Source organism: Vulpes lagopus, chromosome 12, assembly GCF_018345385.1.
Source record: "Vulpes lagopus strain Blue_001 chromosome 12, ASM1834538v1, whole genome shotgun sequence".
NCBI lineage: Eukaryota > Metazoa > Chordata > Mammalia > Carnivora > Canidae > Vulpes > Vulpes lagopus.
The window spans coordinates 39550471-39577989 of NC_054835.1; the positions used below are offsets into that span (position 1 = coordinate 39550471).

Here is a 27519-nt window from a genome sequence, read left to right on the forward strand (position 1 = left end):
ATTATCATAAGTATGGAGTTGTCATATGTGAAGATTTTTATAGGAATTGTGCAAAAATAAAATTTATAAAAATTCTTGTATATAAGGAGCACAGAGCAATACTAAAAACAATAAATATGTTACATTACCCATTACATTCCTGTCAGAAGGAGATTTTTGTCTTTAGTAGGCATCAGTGAAAATGAATTCTCCACAATTTTACACATTTGATGACTAACAAGATTTTTCCATAGATGAGCTTCTGTTCCACACACTTCATACCTTATATCTCTTCTGTTATCTACATATTTCTGGGCCTCGGTGTTATAGGATTTGTTCATATCACAACTTGCAACCTTGTACCTTTATAATATGATACTGCATGGGCACAGTGGGCAGTGGGAATATTCCTGGAAGCCTCCCATGGAAATGATGAGAACGTCATTAATATATTCCATCATACTCATTTTAACTTCCTCTTGACTTAGGGTGACTTTATGTGTAAATGCCAAAATAGGTCAGTTCACATCTGCTAAAACAACTGGTTAGTAGCATCCTTAACTCTCTCTCAAATGTTACATTTGCACAATACATTGTATGGTGACCCCATCTTAGACATGATAGATCACCCCCAGACATGAGGGAAAGAGTGATGGAGGAGAAATTGGAGTGGAAAGAGATAGGAGACTTAATTGATGGTGCTAAAGTTATCTTAGTTTTCAAAAGTTTAAAAAAATGACTCTATAAACATAATGCTAGGGCCTTTCCTGCACTGATGAGGGATCTGAAGCTTATGCATTAGTGTCATGGTAAATTCACCTGTCAGTCACCCTGCTCTCAGCTTTATCTCTCAGACTGGTTCACTATCATACTTGGTTCTTCTAAGTCCTGAATCTCTCCTGGATTCTAGAGAGTCAGTCAGTTCCTTGAACATGTATTTTTGTTGTTGTTTTTGAGAATTCTTCCACTATTCTGAACCAGTAAGCTTTCTCCCCTGGGGTTGGAGCAGAGAGATGAATGTACTGCAAAATGGAAAAATAGCTATCGAAATTCAAATTCACCAAACTCATGTTAACTGAACACCTATGCAGAAAGGCCATTATAAGGGTGAACAAATCCTAGTGATCAATGGGGATACTCTTCTTTTCCATCCAAAAAAGCCCAAGCCCAAGGAGATCTAGTTATTTATATGATTGATCAGGGGCCGATTTGGGACCAGAGATTAGGTCTGGTGCTCTATCCAATTTATCTAACCATGAACTGAAGTAAATGTGACTGTGTGAGGCACTTTATTTTACCAATCTACCCTTAGTACTGTCACGTTGGGATCAACTATAGAAATTCAAAAGCACCAGATTCATCAGAAATAATTTGCAACAAAAATTTTTAATGAGTGCCAAAAAAGTACCCTGAAATAGAAACAAAATAATGAGAACAAGATTTTTCTTACTCCTGAGAATGATTACATGGAAAGAACATGAGAAAAAGAAGAGAAGGAAAACAAATTCTAGCCTTTGCATTTTTAAGAACAGAAATGAATTATTTCCTTGGGTTATTTGGCCAGTGGGATTTTGCAAAGGCAAGCTCTGGTTTTTTTTGTTGTTGTTGTTGTTTGTTTGTTTGTTTTGTTTTTTTAAAATAACTTGTTTTCTCACTACGGTGCTTTAGAAGACACTCGTTGCTCCATTGTAATGTTGCTTATTTTAGAGGATTTTTCTTCAACTGAATGGACCCTCAATGAAAGGACATTACCAAGTTGATCTAGTTCCTCAACCACTGTTTTGACAACAATTTCTTCTTTTGAGTCTAAAATAAAATAAATGCAAATTTAGTACTCATTCTTAATAGGCTGAAAGGTACTTAGTCACAATGGTATGCTTCTAAAAAATAGTGTTTGCAAGTTTGCAGTAAATTGAGATATAAGACTGTGTTTGAAGACTGCTCAGCAAGGTCCAGAACTATCTTATATTTACCACTGTCTTTTAGAACAATGAGTGTTTGAAAGTTTAAGTAAAATGTAGATTAAAGCAACCTAATTATCAGGTCAGTACTGGCCTGAGGCAAGTAATGTCTTCTTTTAAATGCCAACTTGGCCTACTTTTGTGGTTTAAAATACAGTAGCTCTTTCACCAAAGAATTGAAACTGGGAAAATAATAGGTTCTAGGTAAGAAAAATGTTTGGGGATTGAGTCTCCATTTCAGAAATTTCACAATGCCTGTTCTACAGGAATATAAAAATGCAACCATTAAGAAGCTGTCATAATGGGGCACCTGGGTGGCTCAGTGGTTGAGCGTCTGCCTTTGGCTCAAGGTGTGATCCTGGGGTCTTGGGATCGAGTCCCATATCGGGATCCTCTTGGGGAGTTGGCTTCTGCCTTTGTCTGTGTCTCTGCCTTTCTCTGTGTGTCTCTCATGAATAAATATATAAATCTTAAAAAAAAAAAAAAACCAGCTGCTATAATGACCCCTGATTTCTTCATTCACTGCAATTAACCTTAGAACAATTTGATTGTTTACAAATAAGCGACTTATTTAATAAAATTGCTAGAGTTGAAAAGATTTATACCAAGTAAAAAAACCTTCTGTACCTTTGACTTGATTTTCAGAATGTATGGGCCCACGTCCTTTTGATTTGTAGCATGTGGACTTGCTTTTTCTGTGAAGAGAAGAGTAATTGTTGCATTTTTTTCTTTCATGAGGAAGCTCATAAATAACTGAATCGGGAATAAAAGTTTTGGAGTTCTGGTTTCCACAGGGTTCAATTCCTCTTATGTTTAAAAGACATATAAGTAAGCTTTCCATGACCCCAGTATAGTGAAGGGAGAGAGTAAATGAGTGTTTATGGTCAGAAATCCCCTTGTGACCAGCTATCTCTTTTGTCTCACTATCTGGGGACTCCACTTTCTGACTCTGACTTTTCAGTGAGTCATCTGGCCAATGAAGATGTTCAGGATGCCACAATGCAGAAGGCGGTGGGCTAGGTGCTGTAGAAAATATAGAGTGATGATGCAATCAGTTTACACCACTGAAAATGAAGTATAGTGTAAAAATTTAGCCGGAACATGGCATGAAATGTATAGTGGAAGAAGTGAATAATGAATGCTGTAATGAGCACTTTGTTCCAAGGAGGGAGCATCATTGTTGAGTTCCTATGCAAATAGATTGTAGAGGGCTGACACTAGCCTTGGAAGATGCAGGAGATGGTATGGACTCCTGCTATGGACCATGGGCAAGCATTTAGTGGTAACAGACACTGATGATTACCCAGTACCTTCTGCGTGCAAGCCACTCTCATGACCACTTTACCTACACAGTGAAGCATTATGGTCATGAACACAAAGTGTGGTTTTGGTGTTATCATAATCATACCAATAAGGAAACTGGGATTTAAAGAGGTTAAGCCATGTGTTCACATTCACCCAAGGCTACATTTCCAGGGCTGTTGCTCTTGGCTACCAAGCTACGGTGACTTCGCCAATGAAATAGTCATTGTTCATCTTTCAGATGAAAATGTAATAGCTCACCTCATACAGGGTGCACATGTGGTCACTAGTGAAGCACCAATAATAGAGAGTGTGTTGTTAAAGGAAATGTGCTCCAACTTTAAATCACAGAATCACTCCCCCTGGAGTACAGGGATTACTTAACATTGGGTATTTAAGTGTCCCATGTGTTATTGTAGACACACACACCTCACATACTTGGACATTTGATATGGCTGCCTGTTTTCATTTAACTTGGATGCAATAATAAATTCCTGAGACCACAGATGAATATGATCCTTACAGTAGGAAGTTCTAGGATATGATACTGGTGTACATGGATTCCAAGAAAATCTAGTTGATGTGAGATGATTTTTTTTCACAAGTTAGTATTTACCTTTCTTCTCCATCTATTAATTTGCAATACGTTTCTATTTCTTTCTCTAAAAATATTTTGATGTCAAGGAGCTGTTCATACTCCAGCTTCTGGCCTTCTGTCTCTGTGCGAATCTGTTGCAGTTCTTCCTCCATAGCTCCAATCTGGTCCTGAATTTGCTGGAGCTGGATGCAGTAATTGCCTTCCGTTTCGGCCAGGGAGCATTCATAGGAATGTTTCTGAAGGAAGAACAAAGCAAGGCTTGTGTGGGTAACAGATAAATGGCATGTTCATATTTGAAACATTCTCAAGATGGAAAGAAGCATTTGAACAAAGTCTAAATCTTTTCAATGGAAAAATTAGCGTAAGCCAGGATTCTTTAAACAAACAAACAAACAAACAAACAAACAAACATTTTTCTCCCCATTGAGAAAAGTTTGATTTTTAAGTTTTGGGATTGTTAAGTCAGAAGTCATGTTTAGGGACAATGTTCTTATGATCTACCACATTTTATACACATTTAATTATATATGATTAGTTATATATACTTTGTTAGAAGTACATTTATCTCTTTACATGCACACACACATTCAAATCAGTGGGGACTCCTACGAACCGTAGCCATGACCGACTGAAGTTCTATTTCCAAAGTTTGCAGATTGCGTTTCAGCTCCGTCAGCTCATTCCTAGCTGTGGTGGCCGCTCCTGCATCATCAGAAATCTGCTGTTGCAGTGAAGCACTCTGTAGCATAAGCATCAGAAGGGTTAGTGACCAGCTCAGTGGTCTACCAACCGAACCCGTGGTGTGTGCTTTGCCATAGACATACCTTCTCGTTGAACCAGGTCTCCACGTCCCTGCGGTTCTGCTCGGCCAAGTCCTCATACTCGGCCCTCATGTTGTTCAGCAGGACTGTGAGGTCCACACCTGGGGCTGCGTTCACCTCCACATTCACATCCCCGCCTGCTGCACACTGCAGGACTTTCATTTCCTGGAAAAGGAGTCAGTATTAACACTCAAGGTAGAATTTTGACCAATATTCCCCCTCTGCTCTGAAGTGAACAGTGGACCTGAGAGGAATGAAATCAGATACTATCTGAAGCCACCTGTGGGGTCCCTCACCGACTCGTGATTTTTTTTGAGGTACGCCAATTCCTCACTGAGTGTTTCAAACTGTATCTCCAGGTCAGTTGTACAAAGGGTCAACTCATCCAGAACCCTGTGAAGACCATTGATGTCGGCCTCGACGCTCTGGTGTAGAGTAAGTTCGTTTTCATACCTGAAAGGTTAGTAAAGTGTTTGAGAATTGTAATCCCAGGCAGGTACAAAGCTTAACTTTCTCCAACATCTCATATACCAAAAGACAGGATGTTCTGTCCATGCTTCTGAAACTTACCGCATCGGCAAAGAGATGATACACTTTGGAATACCTACTGATTTAGGGTGATTGTTTTGGAGCAGTTGTGCCTTCAGTTTTTATCATCCACTGTGCTTTGTAGTTAAATCAAAATGTTTAAAATTTATGATAGCTCTTTTTGTAAGGGCACATTTAATTTCTTCAGTGATTTAGTCTCATATCTCAGTTTTTAAAACAAAAGGTCTGTTTTTTTTTTACTCCAACTGTAGTATTTTACCTTTATTATAATTAATTACGTTATTTTCACCTACTTCAGCCTGAAGTCATCAGCGGTCAGTCTGGCATTGTCATTTTGTAGTATAATGCTGGAGTTACCAGTGGTCACAGAAATAATCTAAATAGGATAGATTGTGCAAAATAGTTAGGTGCTGATAGTTAAGGGTGAGTCCAGATTTCAATGTGATTCTTATCTTCACAACCCATCAAGTATCTGCTTTAGTGTCATTTTTTTCTATGTGAAAGGAATCTGGCTTTTTCTTCAGATAATGAATAGCCAGAGCTTAAGAGGCAAAGTATAAGTTTTTACAATTACAGATACTTTTATACTCTTGATAAAAAAAAAATATGAGCTAAATATAAGATCAACAAGGTGGTTATATGTTTTGAAACTATTTGTCTTTAATTACATAATTTTTTTTCCAAGACACTGCTTTAAGCACTGGGAATGGAGAGTGAGCAAATTCTACATGATGTCAAAAAATTTTAAAAAAATATTTTATTTATTCATTCCTGAGAGACACACAGAGAGAGAGAGAGAGAGGCAGAGGGAGAAGCAGGCTCCATGCAGGGAGCCCGATGTGGGACTCAATCCCAGGTCTCCAGGATCAGGCCCTGGGCTGAAGGCGGCTCTAAACCTCTGAGCCACCTGGGCTGCCATCATGTCAAAATTTTAAGCACTTTATATTTTATATTTTGTCTCTTTTAGGTTATGTACACCCAACGTCTATAGTAAAAGTATGGAAGTCCATATTTCTTACCTGCTTTTTAAGATCCTCAATGATAGAGAAATATCTAGTATAGTCATGATCTAGTCCCCGGCAAGAACCAGGCCCATATTTCTCATACCAGGCCTTGATTTTCTGCTCTAGGTCTGCATTGGCCTCCTCCAGAGCTCGTACATGGTCCAGGTAGCACGCCAGGCGGTCATTGAGATTCTGCATGGTCACCTTTTCATTCCCAGAAAGGAGGCCATGCTCATTTCCAAGAAAACCAGCACAGACACCCCCACCACCATGATAGAAACCTCCTCCAGAAGAAATGCTCCCAAGAGCACAAGAAATGTTACTTCCTGCTCCAGATCCACGGCACACATTCCCAGCTCCAAAGCCTGGACCGCCACCAGACAGCCACCCCGGGCTAGCTCGTGAGCAGACTCTCCTAGATCCATTAGAAAGTTGAAAAGACATGGTGACAGTACAGTGGAGCAACCCTTTCTCAGCAAGTAGCAAAGCAAAAGCACACCATCCATAGAAGTGAAGAAGTGATCTCCATTGGCCTTTTATAGGTCTCAGTAGGTTCTTTCAGTCTTGACTTTCAGTCTGTAATAAAATATTACTTGCTCCCTAATTGTTGTTTTTCATAATTGGATGATTTTTAATTGTGTCCAGTCTGTAGGTATAAAGGTGCCCCAAGGGTATGTTGATCTATGAAAAGGTGCCTGGCCAAGTAATACTAAATCATAGTTTCAAAGGTCAATATTAAATGTGAGTAAACATACATCTTTTTGACCTCTGGAAGAGAGTCTAGTTTTTTTCCCCTCTAGATAATAAAGAATAATTCACATGAGAAATCTCCAGTGGTTTTTTCCTGCAAATGTTGATGGAGTATTTCTACTGTTCATGCTTTATTGGGCATTTCCTTTCTTATTAATATCAGATGCTCTCAATATACAGTGATCTGTTGGTAGTGGGAATTTTTTAATTGATTTTTTAAAGCTGAAACAGAAGTAAGAGAAGTTCTGCAACACTTTACTTATGAATTTAACTGAAATTAATGAATATGTGGCGGTGTCAGAAAACTATTTGTATTGAGATTTCTTGGCTTAGTCTAGGAGAGTATCCATTCAACAAACTTCTAAGTTTCCAAATAATTCATTTCTCTACCTCAAAAATATTGTATACTGCCTTTTAGCTTAAATTTATGTATTTTAAGTATTCAGAATTATTTTGGAATTTCCTATTGATAATTAAGGAGTAAGATATATGAAGGAGAGACGTGTTTTCATCCCTCCTTAGGAAACCAATAATTATGGTACTCGAGATGAAAGATTAGTTGTTATAGGTAAGCAGCCTCTTCGTTCTCTTTTCTTAATGCCCATGAGAAGTCGTCCCATTTGGTTGTGCTTCATTTCCCTCTTGGGCAAATGAAAATAATAACACTGAATGTTGGGTAGTTTAAATAATTAGTGACTGTAAAACAGTCTGAAGGGCACAAACATTTTGTAAATGTTAATTATTTAAATTATTATAATAAAGTGAACATGTCAGACAGGGTCAAGTCTATGATATATAATGGTACAAATTGATTAGTTACTGATTATGGGTTTAGATTGTTTTGAAACTATTTTTTTTTTCTGAATGAGATTTTTCAATGCTCTGAGTATCATATAGTTTGGAAAACACCCAACATTATTGCTCCTGAAAGATAGATAATAATTGGTGGGCCAGAATGCCTGGATTTTTTTGACCAAAATATTTTAAGATAATGAATATAAAACTGTAATTCAGACCATCTCAACAGTTTCAGAATAATGTGTGATAAGAGATGCAGTTTATATTTAAAGAATTGTTTTTTTTAAAGATTTTTATTTATTTATTCATGGGAGAGAGAGAGAGAGAGGGAGAGACACAGGCAGAGGGAGAAGCAGGCTCCATGCAGGGAGCCCAATGTAGGACTTGATCTCGGGACTCCAGGATCACACCCCGGGCTGAAGGCAGCGCTGAACCGCTGAGCCACCAAGGCTGCCCTAGAGAGTTGTTATTGATTTTGTTGTGACTTGGTCACAATTTTAATCTTTTGCCCAAGTTTCCCATGAATAAAACAAGAAAAATAGAATATGGGGTCAGTGTAATAGTTTTTAAGTCCTGAGACTTGTACAAGAAGTATTATGAAGCTGCAAAGTATTATTAATGCAATCTACTTATCTCTAGGTATTTTATAAATACTAATTAACTTGTAATCTTTTGTGGAACAAGTTAAGCATATATTATCAGAACCATTTCGGGGATGAGTTGGCTGTGAAGCAAAGTGGCAACACAGATCACAAAGCATTTTTATATCCAAGCAGGATTGGAATGTATGATGCTTAACTCCTGAAAACACTGTCATCTGTTTACTCATCAGGGCAAATCTTTTGACTTTTCTTAATCATGGATTTCCTCTACACTAATACCTGCTACAGAAATTTAGATAGATTTTATTCTTTTCCAGAAGTGGGGGATAGACTTAATGAATTCTACCCATTCATCTCTTCCTTGAGTGTGGTTATTTTTATTCATGGTAAGAAATATTCAGCCATATATCATTATCCTTTCTTGAAACTCTATTAGGTACTAGAATGTTCATATAATACACATGTTCTAGGTACTCCAAAATAATTGAATTGAACTGTAAACTATGCAGAGTAAATGCTCACCTCAGGATAATGAAATTCATCACATTATCTTATTCCAACAATCATATGATAAATTTAGTGTTTAATTTCAAACGTTTCAATATCTTTAAAATTTTTTAAATTTAAATTCAATTTAGTTAACATCGAGTGTATTATTAGTTTCAGGAGTAGAATTTAGTGATTCATCAGTTGCCTATAACACCCAGTGCTCATTACATCACATGCCATCCTTAATGCCCATCACCCAGGTACCCCATCCCTCCACTCACTTCCCCCCAGCAGCTTTTAGTTTGTTTCCTATAGTTAAGAGTCTCTTATGGTTTGTCTCTCTCTCTGTTTTCATCTTATTTTATTTTCTCTTCCCTTCCCCTATATTCATCTGTTTTGTTTCTTAAATTGCACATATGAGTGAAATTTTATGGTATTTGTCTTTCTCTGACTGACTTTTTTTGCTTAGCATAATATCCTCTAGTTCCATCCATGTCATTGCAAATGGCAAGATTTCATTCTTTCTGATGGCTGAGTAATATATGTGGTATACATATATCACATCTTCTTTATCCATTCATCTAGCGATGGACATCTGGGCCCTTCCATATTTTGGCTATTGTGGACATTGCTGCCATAAACATTGCACTATGTTTGCATCTTTTGGATGAATACCTAGTAGTGCAATTGCTCAGTCATAGCATAGTTCTATTTTAACTTTTTGAAGGACTTCCATACTGTTTTCCAGAGTGGCTGCATCAGTCTGCATTCCCACCAACAGTGTAAAAGGGTTTCCTTTTCTCTGCATCCCTGCTAACATCTGTTGTTTTCTGAGTTGTGAATTTTAGCCATTCTGACTGGTGCGAGATGGTATTTCACTGTAGTTTTGATTTGTATTTCCCTGATGCTGAATGATGTTGAACATTTTTTCATGTGCCTGTTAGCCATTTGTATATATTCTTTGGAGAAATGTCTGTTTCATGTCTTTTGCCCATTTCTTGACTGGATTTTTTTGTTTTTAGGGGTATTGAGTTTGATAAGTTCTTTACATATTTGGATATTAGCCCTTTATCCAATACGCCATTTGCAAATACCATCTCCCATTCCATTGGTTGCCTTTTAATTTTGTTGATTGTTTCCCTTTCTGTGCAAAGGCTTTTTATCTTGATGAAGTCCCAATAGTTCATTTTTGCCTTTGTTTCCCTGCCCTTTGGAGATGTGTTTAGCAAGAAGTTGCTGTGGGCGAGGTCAAAGAGACTGTTGCCTGTGTTCTCTAGGATTTTGATGGATTTCTGTCTCACATTTAGGTTTTTCAATATTTTTTGCTGTTTTTTTTTAAAATTTACACTATACATTTCTGTTATCCAAGTTGAAATGGTATTTTTTCTCAGACTGAATGAGGTTTGTTTTATCACTAGCTATCTAGTTTTTCTGAGAATCAGATTCCGGTGTGCTAATTCTTCCCACGAAATGGCTTCCCTGGTTTTGGTACTTCCACTTTGCCCTGAAGTGAATGGTGGACCTGAGAAATGAAATCAGATACTACCAAAGTCACTTTGAAGGTTCCTTGCTCTTTATAAGGGACTCTAATGACAGCTTAATCTTGACTGATTGGAGTTCAGAATGTGCTTAGTTTTTTCCTCCCTTCTCTCACTAGAAGGAAACTGTAATCATGAGGTTCTCAATAGCATGGTGTTATGTTGGAGTTAAGCACAGACTCTGAGCCAGACCACCTGGATTAGCATTCCAGCAACTCCAGTTATTAGTTGTGTGATGCTGGGAAAGTTACTTAGCCACAGTCTACTTTAGTTTCCTTATGTATAAAAGAGGATGACAATAGTACCTATCTCATAGAGTTGTTCTGAGAATTAAATGATGCTTAGAATAGAGTTCAAAGTGCTGGGTATCACTATTATTGATTCTTTCCTGGAAATTATTTTAAAAATTCTGCACATATTTTGGTTTTGTTGCCTTTATTTTGGTGTCCCATCCAAGAAATCATTGCCAAGACCAATGTCAAGGAGCTTTCTCCCATCAATATTGCCATACCACCCTGAACACACTTGATATTATCTTTTATATTTTCGTTGAGGAGTTTTACTGTTTTGGGTCTTATGTTTAGGTCTTTAATCCATTCTGGGTTGATTTTTGTGTATAGTGTGTGATAGAGGCCCAATTTCACATGGGGCCCTTTTTACATGTGACTATTCAGTTTTCCCAATACCACTTCTTAAAGAGACTATCTTTTTCCCATTACATATCCTTAGCCCCTTTGTTGAATTTAGGGTAATGTATATATGTGGATTTATTACTGGGCTCTCTATTCTTTCTATTGTGGTAAAATACACAGAACATAAAATTATTTCCTTATCTATTTTTAAAAAGATTTTATTTATTCATGAGAGACACACAGAGAGAGGCAGAGACACAGGCAGAGGGAGAAGCAGGTTCTCCTCAGGGAGCCCGATTTGGGACTCAATTCACAGACCAAAGATCATGCCCTGAGCTGAAGGCAGATGCTCAACCACTGAGCCACCCAGGTGTCCCTCTTTATCTATTTTTAAGTGTATGATTCAGTGACATTGAATCCATTCATAATGTTGTGCAACCAATATACATCTCCATACTGTTTTCATCTTGCAAAACTTAAGCATACCCATTAAACAATAACTCCCCATTCTCTTCTTCCCAGCCCCTGGAAATCACCATTCTATATTTTTTCTCTCTATGAATTTGACAGCTCTAGGTACCTTATATAAGTGGAATCATATGGTATTTATCTTTTTGTGACTGGCTTATTTTACTTAACATACTCCTTGTAGTAGCATGTATCGGGATTTCCTTCCTTTTAAAGGCTGAATAATATTCCACTGTAAGCATGCACCACATTTTGCTTATTCGTTCATTATTAGTGATCACTTGGGTTGCTTATATTTAGTTGTTGCTTATATTTTAGTTGCTGCTCTGATCATGGGTGAAAAATATCTTTTTAAGATCATGCTTTCAAATTTTTTTGATTATATCAGGAGGTGGAATTGCTGGAACATATGGTATTTTTAATTCTAATTTTTTGAGAAACTGTCATACTGTTTTTGTTAGGGGCTGCACCAGTTTGCATTCCCACTAACAGTGCAGAAGTGTTCTAATTTCTCCATATCTTTACGTCTTCCATGATGCTTTATTTACTCTAGCTTTGTAATGTATTTTGAAATCAGGAAGTGTGATTTGTCTTTTCTCAAAATTGCTTTAGCTATTAAGGGTTTTTTTTTTTCGTATCAATATGAATTTTAGGATTTTTTTCTATTTATTATTTTAAAATGCCAATGGGATTTTGACAGGGATTGCATTAAATCTGCAGATTGCTTTGGTAATATGACCATTTAGACATTATTAATTCTTCTAGATAGTGAAGATGAGATGTCATTTGATTTATTTGTGTCTGATTTAATATTTTTCAATACTGTTTTGTAGTTTTCAGGGTACAAGTCTCTTATCTCCTTAGTTAATTTATTCCTAAGTATTTTATTCTTTTTGATGCTATTATAAATTGGATAGTTTTCTTAATTTTCTTTTTGGATAATTTATTAGAAGTGTATAAAAATGTAACTGGTTTTTTACTGTTGATTTTGTATCCTGCAACTTTGCTGAATTTATTTATTACGTCTAGCAGTTTTTTGGTAAAGTCTTTTAGGGTTTTCTATATATAAGAGCCTGTTTTCTGCAAACAGAGATAATTTTACTTCTTCTTTTTCTTGTCTAATTGCTCTGGCTAGGAATTCCAGTATTGAATAAAAGGGGTGAGTGGACATTTTTCTCTTATTCCTAGTATGCAGGAAAGCTTTCAGTTTTTCACCATTGAGTATGATATTAACTGTAGTATTGTTTTATATGGCCTTTTACATTGGGTTACATTCCTTCTATAACTAATTTGTTGAGCGTTTTTATCATGAAAAGCTGTCAAGTTTTGTCAAATGCTTTTTCTTTATCTATTGAGATGACTATATGATTTTTACCCTTCCTTCTGCTAATGTGGTATATAATATTTATTGATTTGTGTATGTTGAACCATTCTTGCATCCCAGGGATAATTCACATTTGATCATGGTATATGATTCTTTTAGTGTGCTGTTGAATTTGTTTTGCTAGAATTTTATTGAAGATTTTTGCATCTATATTCATCAAGGATATTGGCCTGTAATTTTCTTTTCTTGTAGCATCTTTGGCTTTGGTATAAGAGTGATGTTGCCTTATGCAATGAGTTTGGAAGTATTTTCTCCTCTTAGTTTTTGGAAGAACTTGAGAAGGATTGGCATTAATTCCTCTGTAAATAGTAGAATTCATCAGTGAAAACACCTGGTCCTACGCTTTTTGTTGAAAGGGTTTTTGATTACTGATTATATCTCCTCATTCATCATTGGTCTGCTTAGATTTTCTATTTTTCATGATTTACTCTTGGGAGGTTGTGTGTTTCTAGGAATTTATTTCTTTCAGATTATCCAATTTGTTGGCATTTAATGCTTCAGTATTCTTTTATAATCTTTTGTATTTCTGGCAGTACTTGTAATGTCTCTTTTTTCACTTACAATTTTTGAGTCCTTTCTCTCTCTGGTTGGTCTAGCTAAGGATTTGTTGATTTTATCTTTTCAAAAAGCCACCTCTCAGTTGTGTTAATCTTATCTATTTCTTTTCTAGTCTCTATTTCATTTGTTTTTGTTCTAATCTTTATTATTTCTTTCCTTCTGTTAGTTTTAGGCTTAATTTCTCCTTTTTCAAGTTCATTGATACGTAAAGTTAGATTGTTTATTTGTGAACTTTCTTCTTTATTAATATTGGTGGTTATCATGATAAAATTCCCTCGTAGTAAGCTTTTGTTGCATCCCATAAGTTTTGATATGCTAAATTTTCATTTTCATTTGTCTCAAGATTTAAAAATAATTCTTCCTCTTGATTTCATCTTTTATGCATTGGTTATTTAGGAGTATTAGTTAATTTCTACGAATTTTTAAATTTTCCAATTTTCCTCCTGTTTTTCTTTTTTTTTTTTAATTGGAGTTCGATTTGCTAACATATAGCATAACACCCAGTGCTCATCCTGTCAAGTGCCTCCCTCAGTGTCCATCACCCAGTCACCCCAACCCCCCGCCCACCTCCCTGTCCATCACCCCTTGTTCGTTTCCCAGTGTCAGGTGTCTCTCATGTTCTGTCACCCTCACTGATATTTCCCACTCATTTTCTCTCCCTTCCCCTTTATTCCCTTTCACTATTTTTTATATTTCCCGAATGAATGAGACCATATAATGTTTGTCCTTCTCTGATTGACTTACTTCACTCAGCATAATACCCTCCAGTTCCATCTACATTGAAGCAAATAGTAGGTATTTGTCATTTCTAATGGGTGAGTAATATTCCATTGTATACATATATCACATCTTCTTTATCCATTCATCTTTCAGTGGACACCGAGGCTCCTTCCATAGTTTGCCTACTGTGGACATTGCTGCTATAAACATTGGGGTGCAGGTGTCCTGTTGTTTCACTGCATCTGTATCTTTGGTGTAGATCCCCAGCAGTGCAATTGCTGGGTCGTAGGGTAGTTCTATTTTTAACTCTTTGAGGAATCTCCACACAGATTTCCAAAGTAGCTGCACCAGTTCACATTCCCAACAACAGTGCAAGAATGTTCCCCTTTCTCCATATCCTCTCCAATATTTGTTGTTTCCCGTCTTGTTAATTTTCACCATTCTCACTGATGTGAGGTGGTATCTCATTGTGGTTTTGATTTGTATTTCCCTGATGGCAAGTGATGCAGAGCATTTTCTCATGTGCTTGTTGGCCATGTGTATGTCTTCTTTGATGAAATTTCTATTCATGTCTTTTGCCCATTTCATGATTGGATTGTTTGTTTCTTTGGTGTTGAGTTTACTAAGTTCTTTGTAGATCTTGGATACTAGCCCCTTATCTGACATGTCATTTGCAAATATCTTCTCCCGTTCTGTAGGTTGTCTTTTAGTTTTGTTGACTGTTTCTTTGCTGTGCAGAATCTTTTTATCTTGATTAAGTCCCAATAGTTCATTATTGCTTTTGTTTCCCTTGCCTTCATAGATATATCTTGCAAGAAGTTGCTGTGGCCAAGTTCAAAACGGGTGTTGCCTGGGTTCTCCTCTAGGACTTTGATGGATTCTTGTCTCACATTTAGATATTCCATCCATTTTGAGTTTATCTTTGTGTGTGTGTGTGTGTAAGAGAATGGTCTAGTTTCATTCTTCTGCACGTGGCTGTCCAATTTTCCCCGCACCATTTATTGAAGAGACTGTCCTTTTTCCGGGGGATATTCTTTTCTGCTTTGTTGAAGATGAGTTGACCATAGAGTTGAGGGCCCATTTCTGGATTCTCTATTCTGTTCCATTTATCTATGTGTCTGTTTTTGTGCCAGTACCACACTGTCTTGATGTTCACAGCTTTGTAATACAACTTGAAATCTGGCATTTTTATGCCTCCGGCTCTGGTTTTCTTTTTCAATATTCCCCTGGCTATTTGGGGTCTTTTCTTATTTCACACAAATCTTAAGACGATTTGTTCCAACTCTCTGAAGAAAGTCCATGGTATTTTGATAGGGATTGCATTAAATGTGTAAATTTCACTGGGTAGTATTGACATTTGCACAATATTAATTCTTCCAATCCATGAGCATGGAATATTTTCCATCTCTTTGTGTCTTCCTCAATTTCTTTCAGAAGTGTTCTGTAGTTTTTAGGGTATAGATCCTTTACCTCTTTGGTTAGGTTTATTTCTAGGTATCTTATGCTTTTGGGTGTGATTGTAAATGGGATTGACTCCTTAACTTCTCAGTCTCATTGTTAGTGTATAGAAATGCCACTGACTTCTCGGCATTGGTTTTGTATCCTGACACACTGCGGATTTGCTGTGTGAGTTCTAGCAATCTTGGGGTGGAGTCTTTTGGGTTTTCTATGTATAGTATCATGTCATCTGCAAAGAGGGAGAGTTTGACTTCTTCTTTGCCAATTTGAATGCCTTTTATTTCTTTTTGTTGCCTGATTGCTGCGGCTAGGACTCCTAGTACTATATTGAATAGCAGTGGTGAGAGTGGACATCCCTGTTGTGTTCCTGATCTTAGGGGAAAGGCTCCCAGTGTTTCCCCATTGAGAATGATATTTGCTGTGGGCTTTTTGTAGATGGCTTTTAAGATGCTGAGGAAATGTTCCCTCTATCCCTACACTCTGAAGAGTTTTTTTTAAAATTTTTATTTATTTATGATAGTCACAGAGAGAGAGAGAGAGACAGAGACACAGGCAGAGGGAGAAGCAGGCTCCATGCACCGGGAGCCCGACGTGGGATTCAATCCCGGGTCTCCAGGATCGCGCCCTGGGCCAAAGGCAGGCGCCAAACCGCTGCGCCACCCAGGGATCCCTCTGAAGAGTTTTGATCAGGAATGGATGCTGTATTTTGTCAAATGCTTTCTCTGCATACTGAGAGAGTTATATGGTTCTTGTTTTTTCTCTTGTTGATGCGATCTACCACGTTGACTGCTTTACAAGTGTTGAACAGCCTTGCATCCTGGGGATAAATCCCACTTGTTCATGGTGAATAATCTTCTTAATGTACTGTTGGAATCTATTGGCTAGTATCTTGTTGAGAATTTTTGCATCTGTGTTCATCAGGGATATTGGTTTATAATTCTCCTTTTTGGTGGAGTCTTTGTCTGGTTTTGGAATCAAGGTGATGCTGGCCTCATAGAACGAGTTTGGAAGTATTCTGTCCCTTTCTATCTTTTGGAACAGCTTTAGTAGAATAGATATTGTTTCTTCTTTAAATATTTGATAGAATTCCCCTGGGAAGCTATCTGGACCTGGACTTTTGTGTCTTGGGAGGTTGTTGATGACTCCCTCAATTTCCTCCCTGGTTATTGGCCTGTTCAGGTTTTCTATTTCTTCCTGTTACAGTTTGGTAGTTTGTGGTTTTCCAGAAATGCATCCATTTCTTCTAGATTGCTTAATTTATTGGCATAAAGCTGATCATAATTCGTTTTTAAAAATCGTTTGTATTTCCTTGGTATTGGTGGTGATCTCTTCTTTTTCATTCATGATTTTATTAATTTGAGTCTTTTCTTTTTTGTTTTTAATAAGGCTGGCTAATGGTTTATCTATCTTATGAATTCTTTCAAAGAACCAACTCTTGGTTTTGTTGATCTGTTCTACTGTTCTATGGTCTCTATTTCATTCAGTTCTGCTCGAATCTTTATTAACTCTCTTCTTCTGCTGGGTGTAGGTTTTATTTGCTGTTCTTTCTCCAGTTCCTTTGGTGCGAGGTTAGCTTGTGTATTTGGGTTTTTCCCAATTTTTTGAGGGATGCTTGTATTGTGCTGTATTTTCCTCTAAGGACTGCTTTTGCTGTATACCAAAGATTTTGAACGGTTGCATCTTCATTCTCATTAGTTTCCTTGAATCTTTTTAATTCTTCCTTAATTTCCTGGTTGACCCTTTCATCTTTTAGCAGGATGCTCTTTAACCTCCACGTGTTTGAGTTTCTTCCAAATTTCTTCTTGTGATTGAGTTCAAGTTTCAAGGCATTATGGTCTGAAAATATGGAGGGGACAATCCCAATCTTTTGGTATTGGTTGAGACCTCATTTGTGACCCAGTATGTGGTCTATTCTGGAGAAAGTTCCATGTGCACTTGAGAAGAATGTATATTCAGTTGTATTTGGATGTAAAGTTCTGTAAATATCTGTGAAATACATCTGGTCCAGTGTGTCATTTAAAGCTCCTGTTTCTTTGGAGATGTTGTGGTTAGAATATCTGTCATTTGCAGAAAGTGCCATGTTGAAGTCTCCCAGTATTAGTGTATTATTATCTAAGTACGTCTTTACTTTGGTTATTAATTAGTTGATATACTTGGCAGCTCCCACATTAGGGGCATAAATATTCATGATTGTTAGGTCCTCTTGTTGGATATATCCTTTAAGTACGGTATAGTGTCCCTCTTCATCTCTTACTATAGTCTTTGGGATAAACTTTAATTTATGTGATATGAGGATTGCTACCCCAGTTTTCTTTTGAGGACCATTTGAATGGTAAATGGTTCTCCAACCTTTCATTTTCAGGCTGTAGGTGTCCTTATATCTAAAATGAGTCTCTTGTAGACAGCAAATAGATGGGTCTTGCTTTTTTATCCAGTATGAAACCCTGTGCCTTTTGATGGGGTCATTAAGCCCATTCACATTCAGAGTTACTATTGAAAGATATGAATTTAGTGTCACTATGATACCTATTCAGTCCCTGTTTTTGTGGATTGTTCCCTTGGACTTCCTCTTTCTTTTACAGAGTCTCCCTTAATATTTCTTGCAGAGCTGGTTTGGTCGTCCCATATTCTTTCAGTTTCTGCCTATATTGGAAGCTCTTTATCTCTCCTTCTAATCTGAATGAGAGCCTTGCTGGATAGAGTATTCTTGGCTGCAGGTTCTTCTCATTTAGGACCCTGAATATATCCTGCCAACCCTTTCTGCCCTGCCAGGTCTCTGTGGAGAGGTCTGCTGTTAATCGAATATTTCTCCCCATATTAGTTAGGGATCTCTTGTTTCTTGCTGCTTTAAGGATTTTCTCTTTATCTTTGGCAATTTGCCAATTTGCCAGTGAAATAGTTTCACTATTAAATGTCGAGGTATTGAATGGTTTTTATTGATTTTTTTGAGGGGGACCTCTCTATCTCCTGGATCTGCATGCCTGTTTCCCTCCCCAAATTAGGGAAGTTCTCAGCTCTGATTTGTTCAAATATGCTTTCTGGTCCTCTGTCCTTCTCAGCATCCTCTGGAACTCCAATTATATGTAGTTTTTTCCTTCCGAGGCTGTCATTTATTTCCCTTAACCTTTCCTAATGATCTTTTAATTGTTTTTATCTTTTTTCCTCAGCTTCCTTCTTTGCCATCAACTTGTCTTCTATGTCACTCACTCTTTCTCCTCCTCATTAACCCTGGTCGTTAGGACCTCCAGTTTGGATTGCATCTCATTTTTTTTTTAAAGATTTTATTTATTCATGAGAGACACAGACACACACACACACACACACACACACACAGATAGATATATATATAGAGAGAGGCAGAGACATAGGAAGAGGGTGAAGCAGCTCCATGCAGGGAGCCCGATGTGGGACTTGATCCTGGGACTCCAGGACCACACCCTGGGCTGAAAGCAGGCACTAAACCGCTGAGCCACCCAGGGATCCCAGATTGCATCTCATTTAATTGATTTTTAATTTTGGCTTGATTAGATCTAAATTCTGCAGTCATGAAGTCTCTTGATTCCTTTATGCTTTTTTTCCAGAGCCACCAGTAGCTTTATAATTGTGCTTCTGAATTGGATTTCTCACACTGAATTGTAATCCAAATTCTGTAACTCTGTGGCAGAGAGTACTGTTTCTGATTCTTTCTTTTGTGGTGAGTTCTTCTTTTGAGTCATTTTGCTCAGTGCAGAGTGGCTAAAAATGAGTTGTACTTGTTAGAAGCACAGAATCCTTTCTGTAGTGTTCTAGCTGTTCTCTCTTTAAATCTCAGGTCGAGTTCATAGGTTTTCAGGATGAGTTGAAAGTTATCTAGGTAAGTTGGTGGGTGACTTGGGGACCCTACTCCTCCGCCATCTTGCCCTACCCCCTTCCTCCTGTTATTCATTTCTAGTTTCAGACTATTGTGGCCAGAAAAGATACTTGTGACATGATTTAAGTCTTATTCAGTTTGTTAATATGTGTTTTGTGGCCTAGCATTGTGGAATTTCCCACTTGCTCTATCTCGTCCCCCCCCTTCCCTTCTACCTTCAAATATCACCATTTACATTTTTTTCCTTTTATTTTTAGGATGTTTTTGATTCTTAAATTTCTTATTTCCACTTCTATGAGCATGTTGTATTCAGGGATTAGATTTTATTCTCATTGTTTTATTCTCGTTGCCAGCATTTAGCAAGTGTGCTTAACAAGTATTTATAGAAGGAAGGAGAAATATTTAAAATTTTAAAGAGATATGGAAAAGATTCCAACCAGTTTATTTGTTAAATTCCTGGCTTGTGAAGGCCTCTGAATTAAACAAAAGAAAGTAAAAATAAGGGGTGCCTGGGTGGCTCAGTGGGTTAAGCATCTGCCATCAGCTCAGGTCATGATCCCAGGCCCTGAGTTGGGCTACCTGCTGAGGCAGATGCTTCTCCCTCTCCTCTCTGCTTGTGTTCTCTTTCACTATCTCTGTTTCTATCTGTGTCTCTCTCTCTCAAGTAAATAAATAAAAACTAAAAAAAAAAAATTAAAAATAAGATTCAACTCCCTTGTGGGTATGTTTAAAATGTAAAGATTGACCAGAACCAGTGAAGATGACTTGCAACAGGAAGAGCTTTTATTGACACACCACCATAGAGAAAGCCAAAGAAACATTACCATTCTACAAATAGCTTGTCTTAATTCATTAGAAGAAAACCATGAAAATAAGAGGGCTTCTATTCAGGAATCTAGCTTCAATTTGGTATTTTAATTTAGGGGTCCTTCTTCTGGGGTTCAGGAAGGCACCCTCTGTTCACTCTTCACATTGTTGGCTTTGGTGGATTTCTCTTCTACAGTGTGAACTCTGGATGAGAGAACTTTGCCACGAGGATCTATTTCTTCAACAATTGTTTTAACCATGGTGGTTTTAGATGACTCTAAAATGACACAATGAAGTGTTATAATTTATTAAATCCATTAAGGAAAATAATTAACTCATTTGAAACTGACACAAGTACATTTTGAATGCTTATTAGCACAGCTTTTTTTTTTTTTTTTACCTTTTATCTGATTTCCTGGTCCTCCATAGCCTTTTGATTTAACACAAGAGCTGTAAAAATACAGAGAGCTTGTATTAATTATTTTACTCTATTTTGCTGAGGAACCTGGAAAACAAGGATTTAAGATGGGAGATCTCTGGATTCTGAAATAACAGTAGAAGAGGTTTATTTATACACGATATGGGTCATAAATATTTGTGCTTGATTTAAACAAATCTTTAGTAACCTTAAAATAAAGTGCATTCTCAATAGAAGCTGTACTTACCCATCTTCTCCATCAATCAGGCGGCAATAGGTCTCAATTTCTTTTTCCAGGTGGACCTTGATGTCGAGCAGCTGCTCATACTCCAGCTTCTGGCCCTCAGTCTCGGTTCTGACCTGGTGCAGCTGCTCCTCTAGGGCTCCAATCTGAGCCTGGATCTGGGCGAGCTGTGTGCAGTAGTTGCCTTCGGTCTCAGTCAGGGAGCATTCCAGGGAGTGTTTCTGTGGATTAGCAAGACATAGTTTAGTAGAAAATGTCACAGTGTTGTTTTAGAATAAGGCAGAGCACTTAAGACATATTTAAGAATTATGCTTACATGATGCAAATAACCATATTTACCCCCAAAGAGTCCCCTTTGTTCAATATTCATTGTTGCCTTTATTAGATGTCATACTATTTTTCTGTTTGAGAATGACAAAGTTGATGGTGAATGTCACTCATATGTCCAGGAGTGTTAGCAAAGATGAACTTGTTTTCTCATAGGGCACAGTCCAAAGATCCCTCTGCCCCACTAATATAAACTGCTTCTAGAGTCTGGCACAATTTGCCACATTCCCTAGGAATAAAGGTCACCCTACAATTTGCTATGTTGTTTCTAATCACCAGTCTTGTCTCATGTAGATTGTAGCTCTTCTATTAAAAAACAATCCCAAGGATGCCTGGGTGGCTCAGTAGTTGAACATCTGCCTTCTGCTCAGGGTGTGGCCCCAGGAACCTGGGATCCAGTCCCACACTGGGCTCCCAGTGGGGAGCATACTCTTTCTCCGCCTATGTCTCTGCCTCTCTCTGTGTCTCACATGAATAGATAAATAAAATCTTAAAAAAAAATCCCATAATGAACTGTGCAAACTTTTCCAAAGTATAATGTCCCAAAGAAAAGAAGGACCTTTTTAAGCTTTAAATGGTTTGACTCATTGGTTTGTGAATCCAAATGGGTTTATAAAGGGTTTCTCTTCAAGAGGGATGCTTGTTATACTTCTACATGGAATGAAGATAAGACTGTCTTACTCTTTCAGCTGCAAGAATTTTTATGCAAAGTCCTAATTTTATATACACTCATACCCTCTTTTGTGGATAAACTCTGAAGGTTTGTATACTAGCCCTAGCAGAAAAAGTATGGATGTGGGAGTTAAAAAATTTGGAGAGAAGTTCAGGTTCCTTTGTATTCAACTGTGGGACTGGGAAAACTGCCTCACTTCTTTGAATCTCAGATCGTTCTTTTGAAAATAATGACAGGAATTATAAACTCTGCTCTGCCCAAGCCCCAGGGTTATTGTGGACTCCAGTGGGAGAAAGTGCTAGGCAAACCCTTAATGAAAAGGTTGCTATTATTATCAAGCCTGTTTAGCTTTATAGGCAACATTCATGCCTCCACTTTGCTTCTTGTTTATGCCACTTAAAAAGGAACTTGTAAGTGTTCTTAATTAAATTGCCCAACGGAATGCTAGATGAGGAAGACAGGGGTGCACACACATTTTTGCATTCCATGGAGAATTTTTTTTTTTATCTTTTGATTTGGTAGAGAAGATTCAGGATAAAAATTATTTTCTTTTTCGAGTACCTCAAAATATTTGTGCTTGATAATTTCTCATGTTTCACAATTATGAGCGTCTAGGTCTACTTTTCAGGCCAAGAGGATTCTGCTGTGCAAAACGCAAATGTGTCTTATTTCAAGCATGGTAATTAACGGATAACAACGAAAATAAGTAATATTATGTAGAATAAACACTTTTTAAATTTTTTCTCCAATTCTGAAACATATTAGTACATTTTACTGACCATTGCTAAGAGGGACTGAAGCTCGATCTCCAGGGTTTGAAGAGTACGTTTCATCTCTGTAAGTTCATTTCGAGCCGAGGTGGTGGCACCAGCATCGTCAGAAATCTGCTGCTGCAGGGAAGCGCTCTGAAAGGTTGGGGGTGGGTGTTAGGGTGTTAGGGTGCTGCTGGCCTTGCCTCAGCGCCCAGGACCACGCAAGCGCGCCCAGGTCGGGTTTTACCTTCTCGTTGAACCAGGCCTCGGCGTCCCTGCGGTTCTGCTCAGCCAGGGCTTCGTACTCGGCCCGCATGTTGTTCAGCAGGACGGTGAGGTCCACCCCGGGCGCCGCGTTCATCTCCACGTTCACGTTCCCTCCCGCCGCGCACTGCAGCGCCTTCATTTCCTGAAAGGAATTTGATTGACCACGTTAGGAGCTGAATATTTTCAAAGGAACCAGACAGGCAGGATGCATAACGTTAGAAACTTTTTAAAAAGCGTTGGTTGCAAACCATGAGAGTGCTAACTCTGGGAAAGCAAGGGTTGCAGAAGGGGAGGTGGGTGGGGGTTTAGGGCAACTGGATGACTAAGGCACTAAGGAAAGCACTTGATGGGAGGAGCACTGGGTATTATACTATATATTGGCAAGTTGAATTTAAATAACATATTTTTAAAAATTAAAAAAATGGGTGTTACATTGAAATGTGAAGTCTGTAATCTTCATAAGATATAAAAGATCGTTCGATGTCTCTAATCGCATCATATTCCCTCCATCTTTTTCTTTTTCTTTTTAAATTTTATTTATTTATTCATGAGAGACAGAGAGAGAGAGAGAGAGAGAGAGAGAGAGAGAGAGAGAGAGAGGCAGAGACACAGGCAGAGGGAGAAGCAGGCTCCATTCCATGCAGGGAGCCTGATGTGGGACTATTGCAGGTCTCTAGGACCACACCCGGGACTGAAGGTGGCGCTAAGCCACTGAGCCACCCGGGCTGCCCCCTCCATCTTTTTCCTTTTTCTTTTTTTTTACTAATGGCCTGCCTTGGAAATCAAAGAATTTCTCAAAGCAGGCAATTAATCTGTGTTGATTTATCTCTAAAACCTAATAAAACCTGACCACCCTCCCCCCTCAAAAAAAACCCCAAAATTTTCTTTGGAGGCAGATGGATAGAAACATTGCAAAAAACCTAAGCCATATGGAGAAACTGATGAGTTCCTTCTGGAATGTTTATGTCAGACATTATTATACTTGTCATCTGAAATTATTATTATTATTATTTTAATTTTGGGAGCCAGGCAGATCATGGAGGCAGGAGAGACAGAGCACCTACCTCCTCGTGATTCTTCTTGAGGTAGGCCAGCTCCTCGCTCAGAGTTTCCAGCTGGATCTCCAGGTCAGTTCTGCACAGAGTCAGCTCATCCAGGACCCTGCGCAAACCGCTGACATCTGCATCAACACTCTGGTGAAGGGCCTGTTCGTTTTCAAACCTTAGGAAATATTTGACAGTTAGTCCCATCACCTTTTAGGTCATCAAAAACTTCCAATCATGCTTTGAGATCAAACTGTTAAAATATACTCAAAATTGCAATTAGACTGTCCATAATGCAAGAAGCAATCTTTGGCACAAGAGAATGGGAATGCTCAAAATTCTCTTTCATGTGATCTTGACATTCATTTGTGTTGGATCCTACATTTCCAGAGTAAAACATAATATTCGGCTGGTCATTCTTATATGCATTTGGTTTAAAACAAATAAGGTCAAACAATTGAGGTGACCTCCAATAGCTTAGATTAAAGGGGAAAATGCTGAGATAACTTCTTTGGTTTCTCTTCAGCTCTACTTACTTTAGCCTGAAGTCATCAGCCGTTAGTCTTGCATTATCATTTTGCAGGATAATATTGGCATTGCTGGTAGTTGCAGAAATGATCTGATAAATGGAGAGTTAGTTAGGAGTGAGGAAATACTTTAAAAATGTCATACTTCCTTGAAAGAAAGTCACCTACAAAATTATATAGTACTCTTTCTGGCATTCTGTCTCCAATAATAAGATGATTTTTTCGCAGATGGGAAATCAAGTATGGCCTTTTTTACCCTTCACCCCACCCATAAAAATAACCCTTTCTATGAAAAAACCTATAAACAATATAGCAAGAGAGAGTGGGCAGTTTCTGATATTTTCATATTACAAAAAGCATAAACATGCATGCCTCATACCAGGTTTGGGTGAGCCATATTCAAAGATTAGAATTTTAACATAAATTATTTTTAATATTCATAATGAACTACAGAAAATCAGAAGCTGAGTGCAAAGCCCTGCCGTGTGTGACAGCTTCCACATTTGTGTGTGCTTATGTGGTTAAATACTCTTAGGGGTTTAACCCTTATGACATTGTGCTTCTTACCTGGTTCCTAAGGTCATCAATTATTGGGAAGTATCTGCTGTAGTCATGATCAAGACCACGGCAAGAACCAGGCCCAAATTTCTCATACCAGCCCTTGATCTTCTGCTCCAGGTCAGCGTTGGCCTCTTCTAGTGCTCGCACATTCTCCAGGTAGGAGGCCAAGCGGTCATTGAGGTTCTGCATGGTCACCTTCTCATTGCCGGACAGGAGGCCATGCTCATTTCCTGTGAAAGCAGCGCAAGAAGCACTTCCCCCGCCATAGCCTCCTGCAGATGAGCTGCCCCCAAAAGCACAGGAGAAGCTACTTCCAATGCCTGGCACACCGCATGCATTTCCAGCCCCAAAACCTGCTCCCCCACTAGAACCAAGCCGTCTGGATGCAGAAGAAAAGCGCACAGACATGATGTCCAGACCAGCGAGCTTGTCCCTAGAGTGAAGCTCTGATGGCAAATGTCCTGCTCAAATGGTGAGTTTGTCTTTATATACATATTACCAGGGTGTTTCTTGATGAACCTTGCTGCCCATAGCAAAATAGTGCTTGCCAGCTCATCATGAATTATTCATAATTGGGTGTTTTGTTTTTTTTTTAATGAATGCCTTTACCCTACTGTGTCCATTTCTGTAGGTGGAGAGTTACCTTGCGGTTATTTGCTATCTCCAAAATGAGACAGGGAGGGGTATGATCAAGATTATTATAGTGATGCATTTCAAATTTAGTATGAGTAATCCTTCCTGTCTTCTAGGTTTCAGGGCTACAAAACTCCTATAAGAATAAATAACAAAGTGTGATAGATTTCTCTTCCCCTTGCTCAAAGCAACGACATTACATTTTCTTCAGCAAGAGAGCCCATCATAGTCATGCATTTTGATGGAAAATATGATCTTTCTTTCAGATATATTGAAAATAATTTCAAGACCATGGGCTCATGGTCCTGGAGGGAAAAGGTCAGGTCTTAAATGAAAACTGAGGTTTTAAATGGACTCTTCTTTGGAGACAGAAAGTCTTCTTGATCCTTATCCCTCCTGAGTTATCATTTCATCTTTACTGCTTTTCTGTCTAAGGTATAAATAAAGGCACTGGTTAATTTCTCTGGGTCCAGTTTTCTTATCTGTAAAATATAGGAACTAGACTATAGCCTGTATATTCCTGTTCTATTTCTAGATTTCTTGTGTTTTTACATTTATTTCTTTCATTATTTCTAGAAAAATTTTCTGCATTCACTTCCTCCACATTTCCCCTCCTACTCACTCCTGAATTTTGGTTCCTAGCACTTTATGTAAATAAACCCTCAAATTGCTCATTTTCCCACATCTCCAATTCAGTCATTATTTCTCATGTTTATTCCCCTACATCTTCTTGGACATATTTGATACTGACCACACCAGGCTTAGTGAATTCTAAACAACTGCCTTCTGAAAATACTTCTAATGGAATATTTCTGTTTGCTCCTCTTCTTTCTTCTGTTTAGTATGTCTGTGCTCTAGATTTTGTCATTCCTTATAATTTTGTGCTTGACACTCTTATATTCTACACATTCTCGTTTGGTGCTGTCACCCCTTCTTGTCACTTTGGCTATAGGTGAATGGTTTCTAAATATGTATCTTTAACACTGGTCTGTGTTCTATTCTAGATCCACGCCTCACTATGTCCACTAGACATTTCTACTTGGATGACTTCTAGCTCAACACTCAATCACCTTGTCATCAAACTTTGATCTTTTGTATCTTTTTGCATTACTTGTTGGTGGAATTACCCTGTCATGCTTATGATTGCTAAAAAAATCTTTAATTTCTGTTATCTTCTACCAGCTTGCATCCAACAAGTCACTAGGTCCAATTGAATCTACTTCTGCAGTGTCTCTTGAAGCATTTTTTTTCTTTTCTATTTTTCTTCTATCATTTTTTTCCAGCTTAATAATTGGATTTTTGGTTCAAGTCTTTTTCTTTTCCTTCCTGATCAGTAGGCAGAGCAGTAAGTCAAGGTACCATTCCTATAATACACCACCATTGATGTAATTGAAAGAATGTGAGCTCTTGGATCAAATATATCAGCATTCATATCCCAGTTCTGCAAATTTCTGTGTGACCAATGCAAAGTTCTTTCTTGCTGAGCCTCTATTTCTAAGATGGAGATGTGACTTGTGTTTTTGTGAGGCTGTTAAATGGTAGTTACATTTGTAAAGCAACTATGCTTGTCAATGACTGTAATCAGTAAGTATTTCTTTCCTTCTCCCACTTTCTTCCAGTTTAAAATCAATGGACTATAAGCTAGATAAAGCTCCTTTGTCTGACTTGTAAGTTTCTTCTTGTGGTAGGTTTTACCAGCCTGACTTGTTCATTCCTTCATTTTACTGTTCTTGCCTCCCTCCTTTTGGTCTCTGCTCGTGTTGTTCTTTCCAGTTGAGATTATTTGAGATCTTGCATTTGCCAAGA

At 38.0% G+C, this 27519-nt stretch overlaps 2 protein-coding genes across 3 annotated transcripts; both read right to left on the reverse strand.

Annotated features, from left to right (window-relative positions):
* Window positions 1-1384: 1384 nt before the first annotated feature.
* LOC121473619 (keratin, type I cytoskeletal 26-like) lies at window positions 1385-6658 on the reverse strand. 2 transcript variants are annotated; one of them, XM_041726156.1, is made up of 8 exons: window positions 6230-6658; window positions 5504-5586; window positions 4958-5114; window positions 4665-4826; window positions 4454-4579; window positions 3859-4076; window positions 2568-2629; window positions 1385-1785 (listed from the first exon to the last, which is right to left on the reverse strand). In XM_041726156.1, exons 1-8 carry the CDS (start codon window positions 6656-6658, stop codon window positions 1634-1636), a joined length of 1389 nt encoding a protein of 462 aa, XP_041582090.1. In that variant the 3' UTR covers window positions 1385-1633. The 2 variants fall into 2 exon arrangements, with proteins under 2 accessions (XP_041582090.1, XP_041582089.1); XM_041726155.1 differs by having other exon boundaries at window positions 2568-2635.
* Window positions 6659-20233: 13575 nt separating this feature from the next.
* On the reverse strand, window positions 20234-25488 carry LOC121473405 (keratin, type I cytoskeletal 27). The gene is made up of 8 exons (XM_041725750.1): window positions 25087-25488; window positions 24529-24611; window positions 24014-24170; window positions 22930-23091; window positions 22710-22835; window positions 20934-21151; window positions 20669-20718; window positions 20234-20545 (listed from the first exon to the last, which is right to left on the reverse strand). The coding sequence occupies exons 1-8, from the start codon at window positions 25486-25488 to the stop codon at window positions 20403-20405; spliced, it is 1341 nt and encodes a 446-aa protein (XP_041581684.1). The 3' UTR covers window positions 20234-20402.
* Between the last annotated feature and the right edge of the window lie 2031 nt (window positions 25489-27519).